The sequence below is a fragment of the Kogia breviceps genome, chromosome 11, assembly GCF_026419965.1.
Source record: "Kogia breviceps isolate mKogBre1 chromosome 11, mKogBre1 haplotype 1, whole genome shotgun sequence".
In the NCBI taxonomy this organism is placed as follows: Eukaryota; Metazoa; Chordata; class Mammalia; order Artiodactyla; family Physeteridae; genus Kogia; species Kogia breviceps.
The window spans coordinates 49,777,453-49,796,279 of record NC_081320.1 but is presented as its reverse complement, the minus strand read 5'-3'; the positions used below and the strand labels follow the sequence as shown (position 1 = coordinate 49,796,279).

Here is an 18,827-nt window from a genome sequence, read left to right as displayed (position 1 = left end):
CCAGGTCCAGGAAGCACAGAGAGTCCCAAACAAGATGACCCAAAGAGATCCACACCAAGACACATTAAAATGAAAATTGCAAAAAAAAAAAAGATTATAAATACAGAATCGTAAAAGCAGCAAGAGAAAAGCAACTAAGTATGTATGAGGGAACTCCCATAAGACTATCAGCTGACTTTTCAGCAGAAATTTTACATGCCGGAAGGGATTGGCAGGATACACTCAAAATAATGAAAGGAAGTAACCTACAGCCAAGAATACGCAACCCAGCAAGGTTATCACAAACCTGAAGGAGAGATAAAGGGCTTAACAGACAAGCAAAAGCTAAAAGCTAAGAGTCCCGCACCACTAAACTGGCTTTACAAGAAATAAAGGGACTTCTCTAAGTTGAAAAGAAAAGGCCACAACTAGAAATATGAAAAGTATATCCTATGATAAACCATAATGAAAAAGAATATATATATATATATATATTTTTTTTTTTTTTTTTTTGTGGTACACGGGTCTCTCTCTGTTGTGGCCTCTCCCGTTGCGGAGCACAGGCTCCAGACGTGCAGGCTCAGCGGCCATGGCTCACGGGCCCAGCTGCTCAGCGGCACGTGGGATCCTCCCAGATCAGGGCATGAACCCCTGTCCCCTGCAACGGCAGGCGGACTCTCAACCACTGTGCCACCAGGGAAGCCCCGGAAAAGAATATTTTTAAAAGAATGTATATATACACACACATATATACACAAACACACACATATGTGTAACTGAATTGCTTTGTTGAAAGCAGAAATTGGCATAATATTGTAAGTCAACTATACTTCAATTAAAAATTTAAATTAAAAAAAGAAAAGTATTAAAAAACTCACTGGTAAACGCAAATATACAGTAAAGGTAGTAGATCAACCACTTATAAAGCTTGCAGGAAGGTTGAAAGACAATAGTAGTAAAATCATCTATATCCACAATAAATAGTTAAGAGTTACACAAAACAATATGTAAAATATGATGTCAAAAGCATTAAACGTGAGGGTGGGGTGTAAAAATGTAGGGTGGTTAGAATATGTTCAAACTTAAAATAATCAGTGTGTGTGTGTGTGTGTGTGATATTTAAAACTCATGGTAACCAAAAACTACAAATACACACACACTAACTAATCAAAGATAACCAAAAACCTACAATACATACTCATACAAAAAAGAGAAAGGAATCCAAACATAACACTAGGGACTTCCCTGGTGGTCCAGTGGTTGGGACTTCACCTTCCAAAGAGGTGGGGGGAATGCAGGTTCAATCCCTGATCAGGGGGCTAGGATCCCACATGCCTGTGGCCAAGGGGCCAAGGCATAGAACAGAGGCAGTGTTCAATAATGACTTAAAAAAAAATGGTCCACGTCAAAAACAAAAACTAAAAAAACCCAAACAAACATAACACTGAAGATAGTCATCAAATCAAAAGGGAAGAGAGCAAAAGAAGAGGAGGAAAAAAAAAAACTACAAAAACAACCAGAAAACGATTAACAAAATGGCAATAAGTACATACCTATCAATAATTACTTTAAAAGTAAATAGACTAGGGCTTCCCTGGTGGCGCAGTGGTTGAGAGTCCACCTGCCGATGCAGGGGACATGGGTTCATGCCCCGGTCCGGGAAGATCCCACATGCCACGGAGCACCTGGGCCCGTAAGCCATGGCCACTGAGCCTGCACGTCTGGAGCCTGTGCTCCATAACAGGAGAGGCCACAACAGTGAGAGGCCCGCATACCGCAAAAAAAAAAAAAGTAAATGGACTAAATCCTCCAATCCAAAGACATAGAGTGGCTGAATGGATATAAAAACAAAACCCATATATATGTTGCCTACAAGAAACTCACTTCAGACCTAGCCACACGCAGACTGAAAGTGAGGGATGGAAAAAGGTTTTCCATGCAAATGGAAACCAAAATAACAAAAAAAGAAAAAAAAAGCTGGGTAGCAATGGTTATATCAGACAAAGTGACTTTAACACAAAGGCTGTAACAAGAGACAAAGAAGGACGTTACATAATGATCAAGAGATCAGTCCAAGAAGAAGATATAACAGTTGTAAATACATAGGCACCCAACATAGGAGCACCTAAATACATAAAGCAAATATTAATGAGAAAAACTGAAAGTTATACAATAAAAGTAGGGGACTTTAACACCCCACTTACATGGTTGGATAGGTCATTCAGATAGACAATCAATGGTCTTAAATGTCACATTAGACCAGATGGAACTAACAGATATGTAAAGAACATTTCATCCAAAAGCTGCAAAATACACATTCTTTTAAATGCACATGGAACATTCTCCAGGACAGATCATATGCTAGGCCACAGAATAAGTCTCAAGAGGGACTACCCTGGTGGCACAGTGGTTAAGAATCTGCCTGCCAATGCAGGGGACACGGGTTCAAGCCCTGGCTCAGGAAGATTCCCACATGCCGTGGAGCAACTAAGCCCGTGTGCCACAACTACTGAGCCTGCACTCTAGAGCCCACGAGCCATAAGTACTGAAGCCCACATGCCTAGAACCCGTGCTCAGCAGCAGGAGAAGCCACTGCACCGCAACAAAGAGTAGCCTCCACTCATCACAACTAGACAAAGCCCACAAGCAGCAACAAAGACCCAATGCAGCCAAAAATAATTAAATAAATAATTTTTTTTTAAGTCTCAATAAATTTAAGATTGAAATCATATCAAGCATCTTTTCCAACCACAAGACTATGTGACTAGAAATCAACTCCAAGAAGAAAAAATTCAAAAACACAAACAGGTGGAGTCCAAACAACATGCTACTAAACAACCAATGGGTCACTGAAGAAATGAAAGAAGAAATTTAAGAAATACCTAGAAACAAATAAAAACATAAACATAACAATCCAAGATCTATGAGATGCAGTAAAAGCAATTCTAAGAGGGAAGTTTATAGCAATACAAGCCTACCTCAGTAAACAGAAAAATCTCAAATAAATAATCTAAACTTCCACCTAAAGTAACTAGAAAAAGAAGAAAAAGCAAAACCCAAACTTAGTAGAAGGCAAGAAATAATAAAGATCAGAGTGGAAATAAATAAAACAGAGACTTAAAAAACAATTGAAAAGATCAATGAAACTAAGAGCTGGTTATTCCAAAAGATAAATAAAATTGATAAACCTGTAGCCAGACTCATCAAGGAAAAGAGGACCCAAATAAATAAAATCAGAAGTGAAAGAGAAGTTATAACTACCACCACAGATACAAAGGATAAAAGATTACTACAAACAATTATACACCAATAAAATGGACAACCCAGAAGAAATGGATAAATTCCTAGAAACATACAATCTCTCAAAACTGAAACAGGAGGAAACAGAAAATATGAAGACTGATTACCAGTAATGAAATCAAATCAGTAATTAAAAAAAAACAAACTCTCAACATACAAAGTCCAGGACCAGATGGCTTCAAAGGTGAATTCTGTCAAACATCTAAAGAAGAGTTAACACCTATCCTTCTCAAACTACTCCAAAAGGAATGCTTCCAAACTAATTCTACAAAGCCAGCATTACCTTGATATCAAAATCAAAGACATGACAAAAAAGAAAATTACAGGCCAGTACTCCTGATGAACATAGATGCATGAATCCTCAACAAAATATTAACAAACCAAAGTCAATAATACATTAAAAGGAACATAAAATATGATCAGGTGGGATTTAACCAAAGGGTGCAAGGATGGATCAACATCCGCAAATCAATCAATATGATAGACCACATTAACAAATTGAATAAAAATCATATGATTATCTCAATAGATGCAGAAAAATCTTTGATAAAATTGAACATACATTTATGAGAAAAACTATCAACAAAGTTGATATAATCAGAAAATACCTCAACATAATAAAGCCATATATGACAAATCTACAGCCAACATCATACTCAACAGTGAAAAGCTGAAAGCATTTCCTTAAGATCAGGAACAAGACAAGGATGTCCATTCTCGCCACTTTTATTCCACATAATATTGGAAGTCCTAGCCACAGCAATCAGACAAGAAATAGAAATAAAAGAAATCCAAACTGGAAAAGAAAAAGTAAAACTGTCACTATTGGCAGAATACATGATACTATATATAGAATATCCTAAAGAAGCTACCAAGAAACTATCAGAACTAGTAAATGATTCAGTAAAATTACAGGATACAAAATTAATAAACAGAAGTCTGTTGTGTTTCTGTACACTAACAATGAACCATCAGAAAGAGAAATGAAGAAAACAATCCTATTTACAACTGCATCAAAAAGAATAAAATACCTAGAAATAAATCTAGCCAAGGAGGTAAAAGCCTTGTACTTGGGAAACTATAAGGCACTGATGAAAGAAACTGAAGATGACACAAACAAATGGAAAGATATACTGTACTCATGGATTGGGAGAATAGTTAAAGTGACCATACTACCCAAGGTGATCTACAAATTCAGTGCCATCCCTATCAAAATACCAATGGCATTTTTCACAGAACTAGAGCAAATAATTCTAAAATTTGTATGGAAACACAGAAGACCCCAAATAGCCAAAACAATCTTGAGAAAGAAAAACAAAGCTGGAAGTATCATGCTCCCTGATTGCAAACTATACTATAAAACAACAGTAATCAAAACAGAAATGGTACTGTCAGAAAAACAGACACATAGATCAATGAAACAGAATAGAGAGCCCAGAAATAAACCCATGCTTACATGGTCAAATAATCTATGACAAAGGAGGCAAAAATATACAATAGGGAAAAGAGCTCCTTCAATAAGTGGTGCTGGGAAAAATGGACAACTACATGCAAAAGAATCTAACTGGACTATTTTCTCATACCATATACAAAAATAAACTCAAAATGGATTAGAGTCTTAAATGTAAGACCTGAGGCCATAAAACTCCTAGAAGAAATATAGGCAGTAACCTCTTTGACATTGATCTTAGCAAATTTTTTTTTTTTTGGATCTGTCTCCTCAGGAAAGGGAAACAAAAGCAAAAATAAACAAATGGGATTACATCAAACTAGAAAGCTTTTGCACAGCAAAGAAACTATCAATAAAACCAAAAGGCAGCCTACTAAATAGGAAAAGATATTTGCAAATAATATAACCAATAAAGGGTTAATATCCAAAATACACAAAGAACTCATACAACTCAACATCAAAAAATCAAACAACTCAATTCAAAAATGGGCAGAGGACCTGAATAGAAATTTTTCCAAAGAAGACTTACAGATGGTCAACAGACACATGAAAAGATGATCACTAATTATCAGGGAAATGCAAATTAAAATCACAGTTGAGATACCACCTCACACTTGTCAGAATGACTGCTACTAAAAAGACAACAAATAGCAAATTAAAAGTCTTGGTCAGAATGTGGAGAAAAGGGAACCCTGGTGAACTGTTGCTGAGATAAATTGGTACAGCCACTATGGAAAACAGTATGGAGGTTCCTCAAAAAAGTAAAAATAGAACTGCCATAGAATCCAGCAATTCCACTTCTAGGTATTTACCTGAAGAAAACAAAAACACTAATTCTAAAAGATATATGCACACCAATATTCACTGCAGCATTATTTACAACAGCCAAGATAAGGAAGCAACCTAAATGTCCATCAATAGATGAATGCCTAAATAAGATGTGGTATATATACACAATGGAATATGACTCAGCCATTAAAAAAAAATGAAATCTTGCTATCTGCAACATCGATGGATCTAGAAGGTATTATGCTAAGTGAAATAAGTCAGACAAAGACAAATACTGTATGCTCCAACTTAACATGTGGAATCTATAAAACAAAACAAACAAAGCAAAAGGAAAACAGACTCACAGATACAGAGAATAAACAAATGGTTGTCAAAGAGGAGGGGAGTTGGGGGGTTGACAAAATATATAAAGGGGATTAAGAGGCAGAAGCCTCCAGTTATAATATAAGTAAGTCATGGGGATGTAATATACAGCATAAGGAATATTGTCAATAATATTGTAATAATTTTGTATGGGGACAGACAATTACTTGACTTACTGTGGTGATCATTTCATAACATATGCAAATGTCAAATCATTATATAGTACACCTGAAACTAACATACTATTGTACATTAACTACTTAACTTTTTTTGTAATTACAAAATAAAAAATGAAACATTAGTAACATTGATCATCTTTTCATGTGCTTATTGGTCATTTGTATATCTTCTTCAGAGAAATGTCTATGCAAGTCCTGTGCCCAATTTTTAATTGGGTTGTTTGTTTCTTATTGGTGAGTTTCACATTGATTCTTAGAACTATTAGGAATGTATAATTCTGAAAAATCACTACTGTAAGAGAAATATATTTATATATATCTAAGCAAATAATTAAATAAAACCCAGGACAATAGAATGTATATGAAAAGAATGCCATAGGCTCATCAAAGATTACTGGTCAGAAATCTATAATAAATCAAACTAGAAATATTTCTTTTACTTTTAACCTGACTATAACTAATTTCAAGGTCAGATATTACCTGAGAGATTTCCTGTTGATATACTGTAAAATGTTCCTTGCTGATCTGTGGGAGGTAGAATGAAGGTATGACTTCAGTGTCCACAAAGTCCAATCCCCATGTTTTTGTGAAGAAGTCAGATTCTCTTTTTGCTAATCTAGGATCATTTAATGCTGCTGGGAGATTTACTTTGGAATGATATATAGTCCATCTATGTTGATCTGTAACTAGAGATGGGGCAACACATAAACTATTTGAATCACCTGCAAAAAGTAAACAAGAGAACTCTGTAAAGTAAGTTTTATGTTTGAAAGCACATTCTAGAAAAATAAAAATGCTTAGATTATACAAAGCAACTAAACTCTCCCTTCTGTAGCAAACGCTTTAACCTTCAGCTTTCAGCATCAACTGCCAAGGGGAGGAAAAACATGTACAAGATAAAGGATATGCAGAATTTGAGGGTTGTAGTTGAAGGGTGGGGGGAAGAAAGTCTTTCATTAATTTCTTTCCTTAATGTACAATTTATCTTTTTTCAACATCAAAACTCTTCTACCTTCTATTGTATGTCTTCTATCCTTTAATATTCCAGGTTTTTTCCACAGGTAGGCCTTTTTTCTATTGTTTTATGGCAGACACACCTGGTTCCAATATCCTTTTTTCAGCTTATAATTAGATAACCAAAATGCTGCTGTGACATTAACCATAGAGGAGAGAAAAATATACAGTCGGTTCTCGTCATTCACAGTTTTGTTCTATAAAGTCACTGGAACATTTAATAAGCAAATACTGAACCTTTGCTCCTATGGGAAATACAGGGTTACGTTCCTGCAAATCTCTGCAACTTTCATCATCCAATCAATATATAATCTTGTTTTGTGTGTGTTTCTGTTTAAAGATACCTTATTTAGTATATATTGTTCATTCATTAATTTTGAACTCATGGCTAACACCACTATAACTCACACCTGAATGAAGCTTATGCAACATATGTATTTTCCTCTTAAGACACAATATAGCCTTCCTGTGCTTAGAAACACTGGAAAGCACTTCAGTACAACATTTGGAAACCATTTTGAACAGCAAAATCATCAACAAAAATACAAAAAAATGTGGCACTAAATAGACCACAAAAGGGACATGTGTTTACAGCATGAAAGCTGAAAGAAGGCAAAGTGTTGCTTTGTTCAACCTCAGGTGGGAACGTGCGTATCAGGCGATTCAAATTTTTCACTCCCCTGTGCTTGTCTACAAATAACCACAAATGTGCCACAAGTATTGGGGGTTACAACTAAATTTTAGGAATTAAGCAAATTTGCAAATATAGAATCGGCAAATAATGAGGACTGACTGTACTACGTTTAACTGAAGAGCTTTCAATCTGTACCCTCATTTTCAAAACTTTTCTTTCAGTTTATATCAGTGACTTCGTTTATGGAAATGTATGAAAAGAACTATATTCCAATTTCTTAATCAACTTATTTCCAAATTATGTCTTTAGTTTTCACATCGTAAAATTTACTCTTTTAAGTATATGATATCTGACTTCACTTAAAGATAAAACAAATCCTCAATAAAATTCCTCAAAAAACAACAAAAAAAGGCATTACCTGTGGGTTCCTTGGGACACACATCTGGCAGTGACTGCACAGGTCGAATGTGTTTTGTTGGGTCTACCTCTTTTTTAAAGAAAACATCACTGCTGCTTCCTTGAGGCACTGGTGAAGAACTGTGGCTTGAAGCCATTGCATAAAATCACCACTCAACTGAAAATGAGCAACAAATAATCATCAAGACACTTAATACAAATCAAAACTCATCTGTAAGTACTATGCATGTCACAAATTTTCTTTCAAAAACAGACATATTATTTAAAATCCCTCAAGGTTTAAGTACATAATTCACTATTAATTGTGGGAGTCATTCACTATATTTAGTTTGCTAAGAAAGTTATTTGTCCTTGTTTGAAAAGTATTCGCCTCAAAGTGAAATATCCTTATTTAGTCTTTTATCCAAAGTGAAAATAGATACCAAAACTGTAACCAATATATATTAAAAATGAAAACATTCCATTCATTCAGCAAGTATATAATAATTATACATTATAGCAAAATGGGTTAAGTGCATGGGTTTTTGAAATCTGACTGTCTGGGCTCATACCCCAGCTTCACTTACCAGCAATATAACCTTGAGGAAATGTACTTAATCTTTGTGTGTTTTACTTCATATGTAAAAATGGAGATGAAAAAAGATCCCATCTCATAAATATTTTGTAAGAATTAAAGGAATGGATATATGTAAAGCATTTAAAACAATGCCTGCCTCAAAGTTAGTGTTCATAAATGAACACTGGTTATCATTATGTTTACAATTACTATGTGACTGTCACTATATTAAATGTTTATAAAAGAAGTATCATTCTTCAAGGTACTTGCAATTACATTAGGTAATCAAAAAAATCAAAACCCTAAACAAAACACAAGTTAATCTATATCTACACTTTTTAACAAGTAAGAAAAGAATTTGTGGGGCCAAGACAACATAATAAAGGCTACAATGTCAACTAACACTTCACAAATGAAGCAGTACTTAACCTGGATAATGAAGAACATGTATTATTTTACTATCGGAGGGTAGAAACTCATATTGCTGATCATATCAACCAAACAGCAGACATTCAATAAATACTTTTTTTTTTTTTTTTTTTTGCGGTACGCGGGCCTCTCACTGTTGTGGCCTCTCCTGTTGCGGAGCACAGGCTCTGGAGGCGCCGGCTCAGTGGCCATGGCTCACCGGCCCAGCCGCTCCGCGGCATGTGGGATCATCCCGGACTGGGGCACGAACCCGTGTCCCCCGCATCGGCAGGCGGACCCTCAACCACTGCGCCACCAGGGAAGCCCAATAAATACTTTTTAATGAAGGAATAAATAAATGAACATAAACAGAAGCTTATAGCTGAAAAGGAACTTAGATCACCTAGTCTGCGTTCCCTGATACTAGAGATAAGTATAACAAGGCCCAAAAGGATTAGGTGGTTACAAAGATACATGTGGTTTAACAAGTTTTTTAAAAAGCCAATTTAGGAAACCTGGTGAATAGAAAAGTAAGAGTAAGAAATAAAAGGAGAGATATAAGGCTAGGACTGGTGACAAAAAAGTCATCCCCTCTAACTCCTCTACAGTTTGATGGAAAACTAAAAATTACATTTCCCAGACTTCTTGTATACCTGTCTCAGTCCTTCTAACACAAAGGAAACACATCCAATTACACCATTCACTGAGACCATAAGAAACAAGCTGCTAAGAAAAGAACAAAGATAAATAACTTCCTCAAAGTTCTGGAACAAAAAGCAAAAAACAGCATGAACAAAGGTTAAGGGACATGGAATAATCATAAGACTATGCGGAAACTGACTTGGCTGGAGTGAAATGTTTGCTGACAAAAATGCTGACAAAAAAATCATATTTATACACACACACACACACACACACACACACACACACACACAAAGACAGTATGGTCAAACTACAGGAGCCAGTAGAGGTTTGGGGAAAAGAGTACTACGATGAAAATATCCAGGAAAATTAATCAGGGTATTGGTCTGAAAGCCATCACTTGCCCATTGCCTTTATATCCATATATATTAAGTGTACAGGTGTTTCTGTATAAAAGCATTTGCATATTTAAGAAGAAGAAACATTTAAGAATGTTTCCTAAGGATAGGAAACATTGATAACACAGAAGCCTGTACATTCAGTGCTTGGTAAAGACAATTTTACATGTGACATTAGGTCTGTTTAACTTTTTTGTTAATTTCATCAAATAAAATGGCTAAAATAAACACATTTTGACACTTAAAGAAGTAGGCTACAAATATATGGAAAATGTGTTTATGTCGAACACCCATTGCTTGATGTCAGATAAATTAAACATTGATCCCAACAATAGCACACTACAATTTCAATGTATTCTATTTACCATCATGTTGTTTTAACAGCAAAAAGAAAGCCTAATTGACATCTTAGGAATCTAGAAATACTTGGGGACATGGGGACTTGTGGAAAAACATTTCTAGACTCCTATAAGTTACTTCTATATCTGGGTGGGGAAATAAAAATGGCTTATTTACTCCTTAAAGATCCTGAATTAGGAAACATGCACAAGTTTTCTGTTATTTTTTCCTACACCCCTCCTAATTCTTATGAAAAGAGGTACAATCTCTAGCTATAAAGGGATTATGTACAATTAGGGTACTGCCTACATGGGTGAGCCCCAATTTCTATCCATCTGACTCTCAGATCCTCTCACCATCCTGTGTTTATTAAGATGATCTCCCCACAGTAAGAACCAAACTTTGTATTAATAACCACATAACACGTATGACACAGATACTTGATAAGTGCAATCACTGGTAATAAAACATGGCAGATTTATTCACAAAGCATGGATGTATAAACAAATAAGCAAATCTACATGGCCTCTAAACCAAACAATTTCAGCAAAGAAATAATCTTTCATAAGAAAGTTTTAGTGTAAGTGAAGAATAGTTTGTCTACCCAGAAAAACAAAAAAAACAAAAAAACAGAATACAGGAAAAAGGAAAGCTCTCGGCACTAAATGTAGGCAACCCCCGATTTTTAACACTTCCACTTGTAACTACCATCTAGATACAAATTGGGCATTTGACCAGTGGTCACCAATAATGACAATCTATAAATAGATCCACCCTTCTTCACCTGGTAATCTTCTCATAATTATATCATTACCATACTCAAATATTTTGTCTTGAAGTCTTCTTTGGTTTCTTACACTTAGTTGCTGTTTATTTCTATTTTTGCACCAATCATACTGAAATTTTGGGTTTCATATAGGTCTTTCCTATTAGACTGTGAACTTCTTGATGTTTCCATTTTCCTGTGTATTCTACATGCCTAACACAGTTCCTGGCACACAGAAAATATATTATAAATATTCCATAGATGAATGAAATGGGTAGTATGTAGAACAGATCAGAAGAGAGAAACATTAGTTAGACAACTACCAATAATCCTTGAGTGAGTAGACAGAAGCATGGGTCTGGGCTGATGAAGAAAGGAATAAACAGACTCATTCATTCCAAACAAAAAAAACTGCAAGGATGTGTAAATCAGAAACATTTGATTTTCTTTCTTGTAGCTCAAAATATCTTTTTATGCTAAAAGTTTAGTTAAGAGCTTCTATTTAAAAGGCCTAGAAGCACTGTCACTCCAGAAGCAATGAGCACACCAAGTGCTCAGACCCTGGTTTCTAAATACCATTCCCCACAAAGAAACAATGGTTCTTTAAAGAAATAGTTGACTCCAAACGTGAAGCACAGAAAGAACAATTTGACCATGAGAACACTTGTGTCAGAAAGCAAGGAAATGCTCTAATACCAGTAGGATCTATCAAAAGGACCGAGGACCAAGTTAAGGGGGCTCCCATAGACCACATTTAGGACAAGTTGAGCACTCAAAAAAAAAACAACCCTGAGTGTAACATATTGAACAAATACAAAATAATCAATCCATAGTGTTACTTGGGGGGAGGGGGATGAGGAAAAGGGGGTGGAGTGGGAGAGGGGAAAGGAAATCTCTTATTTATAGAAGAATGCCAGTAAATGTGAAGAAATGACTGAAATAGAAAATCACCATTTGTAACCCCCAATGTAAAAATCAATTTAGGCAAAAATCATCAATGTATGCTAAAGCTATTAGGTGAAAGGCTGTTCAGAAACAGAAAATTCACCTAGTGCCAAAGTATTACCTCACAGACTACTTTGCAATGCAAAGGGGAAAATGTATCTCTAAAATGGAAAGATCTGGCTGTCACCACCTTAATTAACTAAGTCATCAAACTTGGCATCATTCAGAATAATAAGACAACTTGATATTATGTGATTCATGAAATAACAATATGAAATAATAAACATCATCGCCTATGAAGCATTCTTACCAAAAATGTTTAACCCAATCTAATCAAGCCTCTAGACCAAGGGTTAAGCTTTTTGTCCTGTGGGTTCCTTTGGCAGTCTGGTAAAGTCTACAGAACCCTTGCCAGAATAATGTTTATAATGCATAAAATACATAAGATTACAATGGACAATTATACTGAAATATAGCTGTCAAACTATCTTCTTAAATTTTAATACAGTAATATTTTTGCTTCTTGATTATGCAAATTTATCCTAATTTCTAAGCAATAAATGAGCATAAATATTTTGAGATAAATTTAATATGATATGAAAGCATTTGAAATTTCTCTTGGTGACAAAGTTACAGGTAGTGCTAATACCCCTGTGAAAGGTTTCTTACATTCACAGTTAAAGGAAATGCTAAAATTCAGTTAAGGTATGGCTGCTCAACCATGGCACCACTGACATTGACATTCTGATCTAGATAATTCTCCCCCTGTACACTGTAGGATCCTTAGATACATCCTTAGCCTCTATCCACCTGATGCCAATAGCAGCCTCACACCCAGTTGTGATAACCAAAAATGTCTTCAGACAAAGCCAAACAACCCTATGGAGGGGAAGAGAGGAAAGAGGACAAAAATCACCTCAGTTGAGAACCACTGAATTAAAATAAAGATGTAATTTTTTCCCCATCCAAAGTTCGGACTCCCTGTATTCTGTTCACAGACCCTATAGAGTATGTGAACTGAAGGTTAAGTACCTTTGCTCTAGACCTACCTTCCAGTCTAAGAAAACAGAGGGGAATAGGATAGTGAGATTTAAACAAAAACATGGGGAAACAAATAAACTGAGAATATGAGACACTCTACAAGAAAACTGGCCTGGACACTTGATGAGTGTCATTTTTAAAAGCTGGGGAACTATTCTATATTAAAATAAAGAGACAACAACTAAAGGCAATATGCAAGCCGCCTGAGATGTTGGTTAAAAAAGAAAAAAATGCCTCTAATACACTCTTGGAACAATTGGGAAATTCTGAATATGGATTGGATGTTATATGAGATTTTGGAATTATTCATTTTCTTAAGTGGATTGATGGTATTGAGATAATGGGAAAATGTCCTTATACTCAGGACATGAACAATAAAGTATTCAGGAATGAAACATGATGCCACCTACAACTTACTTTCAAATGATTCAGCAAAAACTACACACAGATAAACAAATACGGCAAAATGTTAAAAATGGTTTATCTACGTCAAGTACATATGACTCTAAGATGTTCTATTCTTTCACTTTTCTGTATGTTTTGTAGTCTTCACAATAAAAAGTTGGGGGAAAGAAACTATATTTTTCAAACATTAAATAGATAAATAATGCAAAATATAAATATCAGAGAGAAGGAAAAACATTAAATTTGTAACTATTAATCTGCCTGAAGATGGCATTCTTGTACAACTTCAAATATGGAGGAAAGAAAATCAATAAATTTCAATCAAGTTTTAATGCTGCAGAAGAATAATACCATATATAGAAATGAATTCCTTAGAAGCTGAATGAGAATGCAGCTGAGACGGACAAACATTTACCACAGCATTACCCAGATACTGTGTAAAAATCTCTTCCCTTGCTTCTACACTATAGTATTAGCTGCTTACAGAGAACAATGATGTTATAAAATCATTTACAGCCACCTCTGAACTATCTATGAAATTGCCTATTACAGGTAAAGTAATAGCAAAAGTCTTTTTTTCCCCCTCTACCAAAGTGGTTAACACAGATATATGAACTAATCATTTTACTTCCCTTCTATTCTTCAGAAGTGATACCCTACTTTATAATATACCCTACTTTATAAAACCTAAACTTGCCTGCCCTCTATCGACCTTCTATCATACTGTGGTCCTCTAACTGGTCTCTCTGCTTTCAGTATAGACCAGTCTGCACATTGCTTTAGGATTAATCTTCTAGAATGTTTTCATTCTGTCATACTTCAGCTCAAAAACCTTTGCTTTCATTTGGAAAGTTATTCATTACTTTCCAAAGAAGTGCCAAGTTTTACAAGCTGGTACTCAAGGATTTCCACAATCTGATGTTTACCTTCCTTTCTAGCCTGATTTCCTATTACCCATGGATAATCTCTATTCTGGATAGGGTGGTCTAATTGTCCCTCTAATCTATCACACTATCAAGGCTTCCTTGTTTTTGTTAAGGCTGTGTCCTTCCTAGAATATTCATACCATCCTTCTACCTATCCAATGCCTCTTCTTCCTTCAAAGGTCATTTCAAATTTCATTTCTAGATTACATATATTAAGAAAACAAACATACAAACACTCCAAAATATGAACAAAAATAACCTCAGCATTATTTTTAAGAGTGAAAAAGCTGAAACTCCTAAATAAGGACTTGGTTATTTAATAAGCTATAGTATAGCCAATGGATTACACTGTCATTAAAATAGGATTGCAGACTTCACATCCACTAGGATGGTTACTATCCAAAAAAAACAAAAACCAACCAACCAAACATCATCAACAACAACAAAAAGTGTTGGCAAGGATGTGGAGGTACTAGAAGCCTTATGCACTGTTGGTGGGAAGTAAAATGGTGCAGCCATTTCAGAAAACAACATGGCAACTCATCAAAAAAGTAAAACTAGAACTACCATACGATGCAGCAATTCCACTTCTGTGTATATACCCGAAAGAACCGAAAGCAGGGTCTTGAGGAGTCATTTGTACATCCATGTAATAGCAACATTATTCATAATAGCCAAGAGGCAGAAGCAACCCAAGTGTTCACTAACGTATGAATGGATAAACAAATGTGGTATATATGCACAATGGAGTATTATATTCAGCCTTAAAAAAAGAAGGAAATTCTGACATTTACTATAGCATGGATGAACCTTGACAACGTTATGCTAAGTGAAATAAGTCAATCACAAAAATACAAATACTGTATGATTCCACTTACATGAGGTACATAAGCAGTGAAATTCACAGAAAGAGACAGAAAGTAGAATGTGGTTGTCAGGGGCCAGGGGAGGGAAAACAGGGAGTTGTTTAATGGATTATAATGTTTCAGTTTTGCAAGATGAAAAAGTTCTGGAGATTGGCTACACAACAACGTGAATACACTTAACACTACTTAACTGCATACTTAAAAATGGTTAAGATGGGGCTTCCCTGGTGGTGCAGTGGTTGAGAGTCTGCCTGCGGACGCAGGGGATACGGGTTCGTGCCCCGGTCCGGGAAGATCCCACATGCCGCGAAGCGGCTGAGCCCGTGAGCCACGGCCGCTGAGCCTGTGCGTCCGGAGCCTGGGCTCCGCAACGGGAGAGGCCACAGCAGTGAGAGGCCCGCGTACAGCGGCAAAAAACAAACAAACAAAAAAAAAAGGGTTAAGATGATAAATATCATGTTATACATATTTTTTACAATTAAAAATTTTTTGAAATACGATTGCAAAATATTTAATAACAAAAATGTTTAACACATATTGTTAAGTGGAAACGGTTTTCAAAGTAGTATGTCAGTATGATCCCAATTTTCTAATTTAAAATAAGCATACATATTTCAAAAAAAAATTGTACGGACATATACCACAATATTAACAATGATTACCGCCAAATGACAAAATTATAAGAAATTTTTATTTGTGCTTTTTTGGAATTTTCCAAATGTTTTCCTATGAAAACTTATTACTTTATATTTATTAGTCAGGGTTCTCCAGAGAAACAGACCCAACAGGATATTTATAAGAGAGTTATTCAAGGAATTGGCTCACCACCCAGTTGTGGAGGCCAAGAAGTCCCACAATCTGCCTTCTGCAAGCTGGAGAACCAGGAAAGCCAATGGTATAATTCAGTCCGAGGCCAAAGGCCTGAAATACAGGCGGCTGCTGGTATTAAGACCCGGAGTCCAAAGACCTAGAACCAAGAGCTCTGATGTATGAGGGCCAGATAATTCTAATGTCCCAGCTCAAGAGGGGAGAACAAATTAAACCTTCCTTTGCTTTTTCTGTTTTATTCAGGTCTTCAAAGGATTAGATGATGATGATGTCTGCTCACACTGGCAAGGGCAGATCTCTTTACTCAAGTCTACTGAATTAAATGCTAATTTCATCCAGAAACACCCTCAAAGACACTCTTAGAAATAATGTTTTACCATCAATAGTGGGCATCCCTTAGTCTAGCCAAGTTGACACATAAGATTAACTATGACACTTTATTAATCAGGAATGATGCTATTATTAAACTGCAAAAGTTCAGTTTTAGCCTTATACCTACCTCTACTATGAATCTTTCTAATGACTATAACCCTCAAAAACTAGCTTTCCTTTGAAGTTGGAATACTTATGATCTATATAAGCAATTTACAAACTTTTTTGATCCTGTATCTCAATAGTTAAAAATATTTTAAGCAATCATCATTTACAAATTATATAGGGTACAACTGTATTAATGCAGGTAATATAAAATTGTGCTAAATGGAACTTTTTTAAAGATAGAGAGAAAAGACTTTTAAAATAGTTTATTAATTAATGGCAAAAAGTACCTTTTTACTCTATTTTTAATCAATAGCAATGTGATTTCACTTGATTTATTAAACTTTATGAAATGGTGATTCAAATGTTTGGCTCTAAGTTCAATTTATTTTTATACCTGGCTTTTAATGCCTATTATAGAAAATTTTAAAAGATACTCACAAATATATGTAGAACCAAATGGAAGAAATCACTGATCACACTTCCTAAACTCTCTATTTTGAGATTTTTAAAACAGGGTAGAAAACTCCAGTCTGGGTTTTTAAAGAGTTCCTCCTTTAACAAAATAACATAATGATGGAATATTTCCAAACATCTGTTTTCAAAACAGATTTACCACAGCTTGAGTATTTCTAGAAGATCAACTACTATTATGCATTTTCTTATTCATTATTTAAAAATAAAAACAAACAAAAACACCCTGTGGAAACAGATTTAATGTGTGTCTGTCTGTCTGTGTTTTGTGTCTGTGTGTTTCACTATCTGTTTGGTTAAATATTACTGTCAGTCACATGCCATTTCTGAAAAGATCAGCAAATTTGGAATCCTTTTTCTTATTAAAAAAAACACAAAACATACATAATATAGTCTTAAGTTTGACGGCTATTTTGAGTACTTTTATGTATGGAAGAGGTTGTACTAAGAGTAGGAGAATCCAACTCCGTGCTTTATTTGTGGTTCCATTGTTAGTATTCATCCAAGATGTGATTTCTCTTCAGAAATCATTTTAGGTTAATTAAACATTTTATAAGAGTTGGTTTAGTTAAAACTAGATAGTATAATTTGTAAACCCAATTAACTATTCATGTAAGGCTATTACATGACAAGGATGAACTAAGTGAAGGATACCACTCTTAATCCCTTGAGCTTACTCACTTATCTGTAATTTAACTATCTGATAAATAAACATACAGACTGATTGAAGATGCTGGTATCAATCCTCACAATAAATATTAGTAAAGGTTCATTTCTTTTTTCTTTAGATAAAAAATGAATATTCCTTAAACTGGGTGGAAACTTACAAAGGAGTTTAGACTTAATCCACAAGACTGTGGTGAGTCATTATAGACTTAAGACACAAGTGTTGAATAGATCACTCTAGAGAGTATTAGTGAGAAGGGCCAAGTATAGAACCTAGGAGGACTCCAACATTTCTGAAGAAAGAAGTAAAGAAAGATATAAAGAAAAGCTTGTGATAAAGACGAGAAGGAACATCCAAGAAGGTGGGAGAAAAACCAGGGAAGAAAAATCAGCTCAGAATTGGCAAATAAAACACTAAGGAAAAAACATCCTTTAGATTTGCAAATTAGGAAGTGACCACATCACATTGGGAAGCAATATCAAGTCCAATACAAGGGGTGGAAGCAGAATGCAGAGGTTGGAGTGAAATAGGTAAGGAAATTAACACACAATGGCTATTGTTTCAAAAGACTCAATTATGAGATTACAAAACAGAATATATAATACAATCTCATTTTGATATAAAAACTTTATATAGCTATATATATAATGTATGAAAAGGTATATGACAAAATGTTAATGGTGGTTATATAATAGGCTTTTCCTGACCACAGAATCTAAGTACATCTTCCCCTTAATCTATCCCTCATCCAACACACATATCCCTGTTATTCTCTACTAGTAGCATTATGGTTTATGTACTTTATAGTACTTTCTCAAATTATAACTATTTATTTACCTGCTTATTTCCTGACTCTCTCTCTACATCATAAAATTATATTTGTTTCATTCATCTTCCTATACCATGCCCAGCACAGATGAATGTTGGATGAATGAATGAATAAATGAATGACTCTCATGGAAAA

General features: G+C 35.1%; 1 protein-coding gene across 6 annotated transcripts in view; it reads right to left on the bottom strand.

The window, feature by feature from the left end:
* Nucleotides 1-18,827, bottom strand: part of VPS54 (VPS54 subunit of GARP complex) — a 97,718-nt gene that overhangs the window by 64,443 nt on the left and 14,448 nt on the right. For 4 of the 6 annotated variants that reach the window (XM_059079592.2, XM_067007516.1, XM_067007517.1 and 1 more), the window contains exons 2-3: nt 8,127-8,282; nt 6,541-6,782 (exon numbers count right to left, since the gene is read on the bottom strand). In XM_059079592.2, the coding sequence (XP_058935575.1) occupies nt 6,541-6,782; nt 8,127-8,262 (378 nt within the window). In that variant the 5' untranslated portion in view covers nt 8,263-8,282. Of the gene's footprint in view, nt 1-6,540; nt 6,783-8,126; nt 8,283-18,827 lie in introns of those variants that run through there. The other 2 variants (XM_059079593.2, XM_059079596.2) reach the window with 2 other exon arrangements.